Source organism: Trichosurus vulpecula, chromosome 8 (assembly GCF_011100635.1).
Source record: "Trichosurus vulpecula isolate mTriVul1 chromosome 8, mTriVul1.pri, whole genome shotgun sequence".
Lineage (NCBI taxonomy): Eukaryota > Metazoa > Chordata > Mammalia > Diprotodontia > Phalangeridae > Trichosurus > Trichosurus vulpecula.
The window spans coordinates 9010339-9022740 of NC_050580.1; the positions used below are offsets into that span (position 1 = coordinate 9010339).

The 12402-nt window shown below is 42.6% G+C and overlaps 1 protein-coding gene across 2 annotated transcripts in view; it reads right to left on the reverse strand.

Annotated features, from left to right (window-relative positions):
- Nucleotides 1-12402, reverse strand: part of DOCK1 (dedicator of cytokinesis 1) — a 604993-nt gene that overhangs the window by 513988 nt on the left and 78603 nt on the right. For both annotated transcript variants that reach the window (XM_036734505.1, XM_036734504.1), the window contains exons 7-11: nt 9651-9786; nt 9241-9398; nt 5954-6035; nt 5379-5514; nt 1244-1316 (exon numbers count right to left, since the gene is read on the reverse strand). In XM_036734505.1, the coding sequence (XP_036590400.1) occupies nt 1244-1316; nt 5379-5514; nt 5954-6035; nt 9241-9398; nt 9651-9786 (585 nt within the window). The remainder of the gene's footprint in view (nt 1-1243; nt 1317-5378; nt 5515-5953; nt 6036-9240; nt 9399-9650; nt 9787-12402) is intronic.

Below are 12402 nucleotides of genomic sequence, written 5' to 3' on the forward strand. Positions count from 1 at the left end.
GATATTCTCGCCCCCATTTTACAGATGAAGTAAATAAGACCCAGAGATAATCAATAGTTTGCCCCAGGAGTCCCAGCTCTTTAAGCACTGGGATGGACTCCAGGCATGCCTCCCACTGGACTGTTTTGTCCATCGATCCATCTAAGTTCCCAGGAGACAAAATGACCAAAGGGAACAAGCCTCAAAATACTCAAGTACTTAGGGCCAGGTCTTTGCCTGGTGGAACTTATAAAATCCAGAGTCAGTGGTGACAGATGTTGTCAACAAATCCTGGCCCAATGAGCCCTCATCTTCATGAAAAGAGGCTGAGTTCCAGAATACAGCAATTGGCAACATGTTTTGCTAAGCCAACGGCCGCCATCTTGATTTTTCTCTTCCTGTCCTTGGTGGAAAACGTCTGAATGCCCTTCCCTTTGAATTCTCCAAGGAAACGTACCCAATTCCTCTTTTTAATTATTCAAACAGAATTTATTAACAAATCATTCTTCAGCTCCCACCACTATTGACACAAAACTTTCTAAGGATTCCACACTGCCCCTTGTTTCCCCCAAGCAATTCCTGGCCAGAACTAGGTACCTACAGACTAGTGTCAAAAGCAAGGAAAGACCACCTCAGGAACTTGAAGAAGGGAGCACCGAAGGGATAATTACATACCTCCCCAGAAGGCTTGGCCACCGAACAAAGTAATGCACTATGGAATGTGGTCCTTGATAGTTAGTGGCCAGGTAAGTTATTTTATAAGGAGAGAACTAAACTCCTGCGGTATATTTTAAATCAAAAAAATTACACTTACGCAACATTTTGGGGAAATAACCATATACACTGAGACACAACTATGTCTAGGATGAAAGGAACCATCACTCAAGTTTTCCCATATCACCTAGGTGACACTGTCTCCACTCAGAGAAAGAGCTGAGATATGAGGGGACAACTCTCTGTAGCACCTACAAACGAATGAATGAATGAATGCATGCATGCACGAAAAAGCATTTATTAAGCCTGGACTCTGGGCCAAGCCCTGAGGATACAGAACAAAAGCAATGCTATTTATAACTACCATATAAAGGTGCACGTTAATTTTTGATGGAAAAACACATAAGGCATGCAAATACGGACGTGGGCCTATTTCACTATTGGATAAGTTTCTTTGTAAGACTGCTTCTGGAGCTAACCTGAAGGTTGGCACAACAAGAAGCCCTCCCCCAAGTCCTGCTGCCAGGCACTGTCCTAGTGCCATACTTACGGCTGAAATGGAATGAAATGCTGCTTATCTTCGTCATCTACTTTCCCATTGATTATATCTGTGACGTCCATCACTGCAACAGAAAAGAGAAGCGCTGCCTAAATACATATCAATTTGGTTCAAATATCCTTCGTCAAATCTAAGAGTAACTTGATGTCTGACTTATTACACTCAAGTTTGGGGGTTTTCCCTGCCAAGCCAAGATAACAACAAAGAACATTAATACAGTATTTTAAGGCTTGCCAAGTAAATGGCATCCTGAGGGTGTTCCAAAAGTCTTAGTGAACTCTCACGTTTTAAGAGGCACACTTAAAACTTTTAGCTTTAAATAGGTTAAAATTCTATTGAGTCCTCAGGGAAACCTTGTGCTCTCTCCCATGTGATCCTCACAAAAAGCCTGTGAGTTTGGTGCAAATGGCCTCTGAAGGTTTCTGAAAAGAATAAACCTGGCAAGCTTTAAAAGGACCTCGTTGAGCAGGTCAGAGCTACAGCCGATTCAGGAAGTCATTTAATCAGCTGTTCAATAACTCCTAGGCTCTACAATGTTCTCTGGTTCCCCAAGAATGGTAGCACCTCTCCCCACAGTCCACCCCTTTGACACAGCTGACCCCTGCTAAGACCTGACACAACACCTGCCCATGCTCACATCTATAGGCCTCATACCTACATCTCTCATCAGAGCATTCCGGAAGGCTGAGTGAGTCTTCACTGAACCACTCAGCCCAATGCCCAATTCAAGGTCAACTGACGGTCATTCTCTGGCCCCTACATAGAACATCTCTCTTTATTCTTGCCCTTCCCAGAAGCCCTGAACTGAAATTTGGCCAGGAACCAAATCCTGAGATAAACCTAAAATACATTAAGCAGAAACGGGTTATTAACATAGTCTGCCATTAAGGAACATTTTTTTCTCTCCAAAGTTTTTTTCACCCAAAATTTTGCTCCAAACTTGGCTTTTTCTCCAACAGCCACACCTCAAATGTTGATGCAACAAAATATTCAACTGCCATTTCCATTGGGATTTCCCAAAGAGATTTCATTCCCTTTAGGTGTGGGCACATACTGGGAAGTATTGGCGAAAACTGGGTGGCCCTCCCATGGTCGAAACTCACCCAACAAGATGCAGTATACACATTACCAGATTCAAAATATTTTCAAATGCATTTACGTAATTAGCCTCAAAGAACCTGGCAGAGCAGGACAAAAAGGAGTTCTAATCTGGCACAATTTAAGGAGCTGTGCTAACTCTACCATAGGACCCCAAAGGTTGCTTTCAAAGGCTGAAAAATTAAATTATTAAAATAATAGCTGATAGAAGTGTGCATAAATGTCTATCTATGTACAGATATAGATATCTATATATTTATATAGATAAATAGCATACATATACACACTATACAGCATACATGCATGAGCATACATATGAATGCACGTGTATATATAAACAAGTACAGATATACATACGCATGGGGGAGGGGCATACCTATGATGTCATCAACGTGAAGAAAGTGATGTTTGAACAGATCCTTCTGATACCAACACTGAACCTTTATGCCTTATACCAAGGTGCTCCTCGGTACCTTTTGTAGCTCATTATTTCAACAGCTCTTCCCCAACCCCTCTTCATTCCAGTATCTTCCCTCTGTTAATTATTTCTCTTTGTTCTGTATAGAGCTTGTTTATATGTTTGCTTGCATGTTGTCTCCCTCATTTAACTATAAGCTCCTTGAGGGTAGGGATTGTCTTCTGCCTTTTTTTGGTCCCCAGGACTAGCACAGGGCCTGGCACATAGTAGGCATTTCATAAATGTTTGTGAGCTGATTCCTGATTGAGTTGATTTCCACAACTATCCTGTGTGGGAGATACTATTAACATTCCCAATTTATACATAAAAAACTCAGGCTCAGAGACATTATGTGACACAACTGAAAAGTGGGCCCATTATCGGCTCCTCGGAACAACAAAGTAAATGTCTAAGAAGAAAACGTGAAACAAGTAGATATAGAGGAGAGGCCTTGTGCACATCAAAGACAGGCCTCTGACACATGGCAATAACCCAATTATCTTACACCACAAAAACACTCCAGGAGCTCAGATGCTTCTGGTGAAAGTCAGAAAGGTACTGATTCTGGAGATTCTAAGGATTCCTAGTTCCAGGCTATGGGCCTGAAGCCTCCTAATAACAAGAGCTCCAAAATCTACCCCTAGGACTCGGGAGGGGCCGAGTTCCAAGCCTCAGGGACACGGGCAGGCAAGGCCATTCCCAGGGCTGCATCCACCTGTGCCATCCCCAAAGGCTTTTGCTACTTTTGGGGACCTCAGTTTCCTTCTAGGAAAATGGAGGGGTATGAGGGGGACTGGACTAAAAGGCCTCTGAGTCCCCATCATGCCACAATGAGAAATGCACATTAGGCATACAAATGTAGCAGCTGTAAAGGATGGAGGAGAGTGGAGACCGGAAGACCAAGTCAGAGATAATGGCATGGAAGCTGATAAGGGCCTGAACTGGAGAGACCGGTGGTTGAGTAGAGAGAAGGGGACAGAGGAGAGAGGTGCTTGGAAGGCACAATCTGCAAGATTTGGCAACTGACGAGTTATTGGAAGTCAGGGAGAAAAGGGGATTGAGGATGACGCCATGACTTCAAACCTGGGTGACCACAAGGATGGGCTGTGTCCAGACACAGGAAAGGCTGGAGGAGGGGCAGGTTTGGAGAGAAACATAACAAGTTTGTCTGGGGCCTTACTGAGGGGGAGATGGCTATGGGACATCCAGGGATACAAATCAAACAGCTGGAACTCTGGAGAGAGACTAGGGATCCACAGACATGGATCAGGAAGGTCACCAGTTAAACTCTTTGGAGTAGATGAGATCACCAAGAAGAGCCAGCAAGAGCTTTGGGAAATCTCCACCGTTAAAGCTTATGATGTAAATGATGATTCAGCCAAAAAGACTCAGAAGATGCAGCCAGACAGGTAGGAGGAGAAATGCTATGGACACCTAGAGAGGATGGAGTATCCAGGGAAGGGTTAATCATCAGGGTCCAATACTAGAGAGAAGAGAAGAAGGAAGAGAACTGAATAATGGCCATTGATTTGGCTTAAAATCAGAATATAATCCCAATGGAGTCATCTAAGGCTCAGGATCATTAAGTGACTCACTCAGGGTCACACAGCCAGTCTATGCCATAGGCAGGATGTAAACCCAGGTTCCTGACTCTAAGACAAACACTCTATTCATTGGGCCGTGCTGCCCCTCTGTGTTTCTAAAAATGGGCCACTGGGAGATGAACATTATTCAGACCCAAGTCCCAACAAGTGTTGCCTGTAGGAACTTCTCTGCCCTGGGTGCTTTCCAATCCATGGTAAAAATACTGCTGACTAGACCATCACTGGACATCATCATGTCTCTAAACGACAAACATGTGCACGCGCGCGCACGCACACACACACGCACACACACACACACACACAGTCTCTCCTGAATGCCAGAACTCAGGGAGAATGAGCAATCTGCATTTACTCCAAAGCTTGTTTTACCCCACCCCCCCCCCCTCTCTCTCTCTCTCCTCCCTCCCTCTCTCACTTTCTCTGTGTCTCTGTCTCCCTCCCTCCCCTCTCTCTCTCTCATCTCTCCCTCCCTCCCTCTCTCTGTCTCTCTCTCCTCCCTCCTCTCTCTCCCCCTCCCCCTACTATCATAGAAACTGCCCACGAACAAAAACAATCTGTTTCTCCTTGACTACTTTTGGTGAGGTGCTTTGTCTACACTGAGTAATTTCCCCTTCCTTCTGTGGCCTCCGTATATTCACCACTCAATCAATCACTGATACCCAACTACTCGAACCCTGCTACTAACCTGATTTCCCACAGGCTTAAAATGTAGATCAGTGTCTTCCCCAGGATGGATGTGACCAACTTTACAAATCAAAAAGATGATTTAGGTTTCAAGCCTCCCAATCCTGAACTCCAAGTGCCAGGGATAAACTTAACTGAAAAGCCTAAAACTATTTCCTTCTTTCTCAGAAAGGCCGGAGAACACAAAACTGCCCATGGTCCAATATTCAATATCAAAGTTCTTATTTCCAGGGGATTCTGACAACAGGAGATCATTAAAGAGAAAAGGGGACAGAAATCCTACCTGCCACGCCAAAAGGTCGCCGCAAGCCGGAGGTGAGCTTGCGGGTGTGGTTGTCTCTGAGTTCCATCCGCCCAACTCTGACGATTTGGCAGACGAAGCTAATCTTTTCCCTTTTCAGATCCTTGCTGCCAAGGTCCTGGAAAGATGAATTTCCATAAATTATTCTGGAGAACCATCATTCAACTAAGTTTCAATTGCAGTGGTCAGCTAAGAAGATGAACTCCTGTTGTTTTCCCCTATTTCGAGCATCTGAATAAGTTGTTCACACAAGGATCACACAAAAGTATCAAGGTAAGAATAATCTGTTCCTTTGGGGCAGAGAAGACAGAACTTCAGGAGACTGGCTCAACTGTCCAGGGGTGGAGGGAGGGCTTTCTCTGCTCTCCAGATGAGAATCATGCTAGTTCTGAAAAATCTCATTAGGACTGATAATGTAACAATTAGCACACAATCCTCCCACCCCTAACTCTAACCCCAAATTCTCAACATATTTTGGGGGAGGGGAGAGTGAACACAAAGGACTACTCTGGTTAGAATAGAGGATTAATTCTTATGAAACACACAGATCTACTTACAGTGAACACTGCTCGCAAATTATGTAATCTGTCTATGTCTTTGGGTAACCCTGAACTTGACCAACGGACCAGATAGTTTTCACTAGAAAAAAAGGAAAAGTAAATTAATCTCCATCATTGAATAGGAGACCAAACCAGTATTTCATATCGACTTGCCCATCACAGAATAAGTTGACAGTAGATGCTGAGCGGCATGAGTTTCCAAGTGCCAACGAAACAGTGTAAAAATCCCAAGTCAACAGTCCTTTACAATAAAGAACACAAATCAAGGAAGGGCAAGGCTATAAGGATGGCAAAAAATTCAGGGGCTAGCCTGAGCTCTCCCAGATTCCCCTCAAAACAACTTCAACACCTCAAAATAAATTCTGGAGTGGGAGAATCCACAAAATGTTGGGGTGAAACAGTTTTCCAGCCCAAGGCAACTTGAAAGGTATCACACCAGGGTGAAAGTAGACCTCAGTCCACCACAGCTGGAAGAGCTCAAAAAGGATTTTAAAAACCAAGTAAGAGAAGTAGAGGGAAAACTGGGGAAAAAATGTGAGTGATGCAAGGAAACCATGAAAAATCGATCAATAGGTTGGTAAAAGAGGCACAAAAAATGCTGAAGAAAATAATACTTAAAAAGCAAAATAGGCCAAATGATAAAAGAGACGCAAAAATTCACTAAAGAGAAAAGCTCCTTAAAAAGCAGAATTGGTCAAATGGAAAAGGAAATCCAAAAGGTCTCTGAAGAAAATAATTCCATAAAAATTAGAACTGAGCAAATGGAAGCCAAGGACTTTATGACAGATCAAGAAACAAAACAAAATTTTAAAAAAATCAAAAAATCGAAGAACATGTAAAATATCCCACTAATAAAACAAGTGACCTAGAAAATGCATGAAGAGGAGACAATTTAAGAAATATTAGACTGCCTGAAAGCCATGGCTAAAAAAAGAGCCCAGTCACCATCTTTCAAGAAATTTTCAAGGAAAACTGCCCTGATACTCTAGAACCAGAGGGTAAAATAAAAATTGAAAATAATCTCCCAATCACCTCCTAAAAGAGATACCAAAATGAAAACTCCCTGCAATGTTATAGCCAAATTCCAGAGCTTCCAGGTCAAGGGGAAAATGTTGTAGGCAGCCAGAAAAGAACAATTCACATATCGTGGATCCACAATCAGGATAACACAAGATTTAGTGACTTCTACATTGAAGGATAAGAGGGCTTTGAATATGATATTCCCAAGGGCAAAGAATCCAGGATTACAACCAAGAATCACCTACTCAGCAAAACTGAATATAATCCTTCAGGGGGAAAAAAATGACATTCAATGAGATAGAGGACTTTCAAGCATTCCTGATGAAAAGACCAGAGCTGAATAGAAAATTTGACTTTTCAATGCAAGACTCAAGAGAATCATAAAAAGGTAAACAGGAAAGAGAAAATATAAGAGATTCAATAAAGTTAAATTGCTTACATTCTTACACGGAAAAATGATATGTGTAACTCCTAAGAACTTTGTCATTATTAAGGCAGTTAGAAGGAGGACACGTAGATATAGAGGACACAGCTGTGAGTTAAACATTATGCGATGACATCTAAAAAAATAAAATTAAGGGGTGAGAAAAAAGAATGCACTGGGAAAAGGGGAAAAGGAAAGGCAGAAGGGGGTAAATTAATGGGGAAGATGGGGTTGTTGGGGAGAGAGCTTGAACCTTATGATGAAAAATGCTATCCATGTCCAAAGAAAGAACTGGTGGAGTCTGAATGCAAATCAAAGCATACTTTTTTTTTTAACTTTCTTTTTCTTTTCTTTTTTAGTTTTGGTCTGTGTTGTCTTTCACAACACGACTAATACAGAAATATGCTCTGGATGACTGTGCATGTATAACCTATATCAAATTGCTCGCCTTCTCAAGGAGGGGGGAAAGCAAGGAAACAGACAATTGGGAATTCAAAATTTGTAAAAATAAATGTTAAAATTTGTTTTTTCACGTTATTGAACAAAAAATAAAGAATATAAAATAGTGGATATTTCTGCCATCTGCCATGTTTTCTATTTCTGCTTAGGATTTCAAAAGGTAGGGTTTGAGCGACTGCCCACTGGTCATTCCTAACCAAACTTATTAACAACAATAATCCAACTGTAACTCATTATTATCAATATTATTTTAGATCCTAGGATAAGTGAAAAATGGGTACCATGGGCAAGATGGTGAACTGTGTCCTATGCCTGGCAAAGAAAAGGCAAAGAAAACTCCAGACTGTTCCTATCATGATCACATTTATCCCAAGTCAAAATCCTATAGGAATGGGTTGACAACATTCATTTCATCCCCATCATCCTGTTCATTCTTAGAGGGGCCCCAAACAAATTCTCAGTGAGCCAAAGGGGACCCTGCAACCTCAATACTTTTCATTTCTTTGCCAAAAGCTACCATTTTCTCCATCAAAGCAAGGTGGCCAATCATCAAATGCAAAAATACAAGTAGCTGCGGGACAGCAACTTGTCACAAGACCCTTTCTACCTAAACTCCATTGAAGAGAAGACGTCAAGAGCGAGGTGAGAAAGGGCATTCACGTTCAGCTGGCATTTTAAGTTTGTTGGATTTCAAGCAAACCTACAATCGAAGTTTTCAAGGTTTAAAGTTTAAACAGAACAAAAGGACTTTTTGAAAAGCCTGGACAGCATGTAGGTGCATGGTGGAGTCAGGGAGATCTGGACCCAAATCCTGCCTCAGATACATACTAGCCGTGTGTCCCTAGGCAAGGCAATTAGCTTCTCAGTTCCCTCATCTGTGAAATGAGAGGATTGGCCCTTTCTAGCTTTAAGCCCATAAGCCTATGAATATTTGGATAGTGCTTTAGCATTCAAAGTGCCTGTTGTTCATAGTCACACAGCTAGCTAGTCGTGCTCAGAGGGGGGATGTGAATCTGGCTCTTCCCTCATTCCAAGAGTAATGCGCTATCCACTGCACCGCACAGCCTTCCCCAAGGCAGAGCTGGCAGGGCCCAGCCCAAGAATGATCTCCCTCTACAGAGAGACTATTCCAGCCTTCCCAGATTATAAGAACAGTATGGTGCCCTTATCTGGGAGAGCACAGTGCTATCAATTAACTTCTAATGGCAATATAAAAGAATTATCTGGATTTGTCTCCACTTCAATGTCTTCCTTAATGTTTGTTTTTTGGTGAGTTTATTTTCCCAGGCGCTGGTGAAATAAGCTCTTCTTGAGTGGGCTCTCCATATAGCACAGACCCCAGGCACACCCAAGATGGTGCCCAGGGAGAGTCACCACCCACCTGATGAACTTGGATTCCACAGGATCATAGAGGGACATGAGCACCTCTGCATCTTCTCCAATCTTACAAACAACATTCTTCAAATTGACCAATAAAGCAAACGAGGGCGTGGCAGCAAACTTGGCTTGTCTGTTAATGTCAATGTTCTGCCTTTGAGACTATGATGGGGACAGAAGAGGAAGAGAGTCAGATGAACAATCAAACCCAAGAGCTCCCGAATTAAGCCGAGAGTATAAAGTATGCAGCCCATGGAACTACCACCCAGTAACAAAAAGGACAAATACTTCAGAATTCATGCTGAACATTTCTTCTGAAGAACACAAATCCTTCACAGAAAATGACACATCCCTAGAAGAGATCAGCCCTTTATGGGGAATGCATAAAAGGTGCCAAGAGAGGAGCTGACTCACCTTTTCTTCTCGCAATCTTTCTTCTACTTGCTTAGAGGCAATTTCATGAGCTCGGAAGAGGCTTATGGTACTGGTCTGCTCTGGGTCTAATATGTTTCCATCTTCATCGCGGACAACCAGGTCCAAATCCAGAACTCTACAACAAGAAGAATTCATAAAGAGGTCATTCAGTTGCTATTCTCTCCTGGAACCAACTGTGGGACACACAGCATCACCAGAGAAATTTGCTGGGCTCCATAGACCCAAAACTCGTTTCTTTGAACAGTTTTTCATTAACTCAAAATGCATTCCATTCTTTAAAGAAAAAATCCAGGCTAAACATAAGTATCATTCCACTAAACATTTTCCCCCTCCAAGGAAGTATATCAGATCCACCAGACTCTATTTTAAAAGTCATTATAAAGAAAATGAAATATCTGTCTCTCCTCTCTACTGAAAGCTAGGTGTTTGGGCTGCACCATGTTTGCTAGATCCACTGCTTTAACTTAAGCGTTGGGCTCTGTGATAAGGACAGTTTCTGTGGAGTTCAGAAGTGTATGAGCACAAGACCTCAACACAAAGATGGAAGGCACTCGCCAGAATATGTAAGCAGTTAGAAAAACATTTTAAAATGGTTCTGAATTAATGGGCCCAGTGGAGAGAGAGCCAGCCTGGGAGTCTAGAAGACTGACTTCAGTCCCTCCTCTGACACCAAACTTTACTCCTCGTACTATGACATAAATTTACAAATGGCAGAGAAACCTGGCCTGCATTAGCAGAAAGTCAGTGTGAGGAGCTCCTTCTCTACACTCATGAAACCTCAAGTTTGGTTCAAAAATCAGAGTTAAGAAAAACTAGCAAGAAAATAATGGGTTAGAGCCCAAGGTGTTCTTTTGGCCCAGAAATTTGAAGTTGACTCCCTCTTTGTGGAGGCCATCTGGAGGGTGGAGGGAGGAAAGAGAACAAAGGAAGGTTTAAGCAAACCAACAGAGAGTAACCAACAGCCATTGCACTGGAAGGATGGGAGTCCAAGGGGGTCCAGGGCAAAGAGTGCAGGCTCCCGAGTCAGAAGATCTGGGTTCAAATCTTCCTTTGGATGTTTACTGCCCTGGAGAGGTCACTTTAACCTCCCTGGGATTCAGTTTCCTCTTCTGTATAAAAAGGTTAAACTCCAGGATCTCTGAGGTCCCTTCTAGTTCCACGTCTGGGATTCTGTTCCTAATGACACTATCTATTTCTCATATTTATCCCCAGGTTCAAATACATTTCTTTCCTCCTACGAAGGCAGGTGTAATCACTTAATAACTAGACGAGAGCCTCTTAAGTGATACCTTGTCCTATGGGAAACCTGAGACTCAGCCTGGGAGCTATCCAGAATGACTTCAGCTTCCTCTTTGGCCAGCAGCTCAGACACTGTAGCCCAACATAAAAATGTTGGCAGCATCTAAGAATTCCACAGCAAAACCTAGCATCCTATAGCCAGAGTTCTATTTGGTGGCAATCAGCCTGCATCAGGAAGAGTGCTTTCCTCACTGGCAGGTCCCAAGATGATGAAATCACAGGTCTAGTTTGTTTTTTTTTTAAATTGAAATAAAAAATGAAGCATTTAAAGTTAGTTAATAACATCCACATAAAACCCAAGGGAGCAAATTAACCAGAAATTCCCAACTCGATTGGATAACTTTTGATCTTACAATCAATAAATCAAAAGAAATTGGATTTTGTCACTGGGCTTTCCCATGTTGATAACCAAAATTTACTGAAACTTACAATGTAGACTATCATACACACATTGTCTCTGATACATTAAGGGGAAAGACAGAGCAATTTGAAACGGAGATTGAAAATAAAGACATGATGATAACTTTCTGGATCACAATAAGACTGGTCTGGGTTTTTTGTTTGTTTGTTTTGGTTGGTGGAGGTTCTGGTTTTTTGTTTTTGTTTTTTAAGCTTCACTCTCAAAAAACCCTTCTGTACAACCAGACAGGAGACATCCCTTCACTCAGAGTTTATAGGCCTAACCCAGAGAAAAGTATTGACACATGTTTAACACATATTAGTATTTAAACAGCGATTACTGAGCCACAGCAGTATTTGCAAGGCAATTACTGGAATTAATGTTATCTTTTCATAACCACTGGGAACATGCCCCTGCTTGTGAAGAATAAGGGACTGGTATGGGCATCACCTGGAGGGCAAGCTGCCTCGTGAACAAATATTTCCAGCGGAGAAATTCTGCCTTAAATGTTGGACTCATGTCTGGGCAGGGCTCAGAACTCCAGGTCATGAAACAGCCCCGAAGACCCTCCTCTCCCAGTCAAGCTTTGGGTTGGGGGCCTGGTCTTTTTTCTTTTCCTTTTCTAATCCACGTCTGTATAGAATGGTGAAAACACACTAGGATCCTGGGACTTGTAAGGCACGAAAGACCCTGAGGGATCATGAGCGGGTCACAGATTTAGAGCAGCAAGGGGCCCCAGAGACCATGCAGTCCAATCCAGTGGCCCAGAAGGGAAATGACTTATCCAAGGTCACGCAAGGAACAAAAGATATAATGATAACTTTCTGGATAATGATAAGAACAATAAGAACCAAAGGAGAAGGGATTGGAACACCTTAACTCAAGAGCCAGGATCCATATCCTTCCTGTCACCACCACTGGCTGGAGCCATAGCCCATGTGACTCAAGAGATTCTCTCCAGGGCCCACGGCTGAGGGGCCCCATGATGTTCTCAGGATTAGACACCACCCATCTGCATGCAGAGAGACAGTG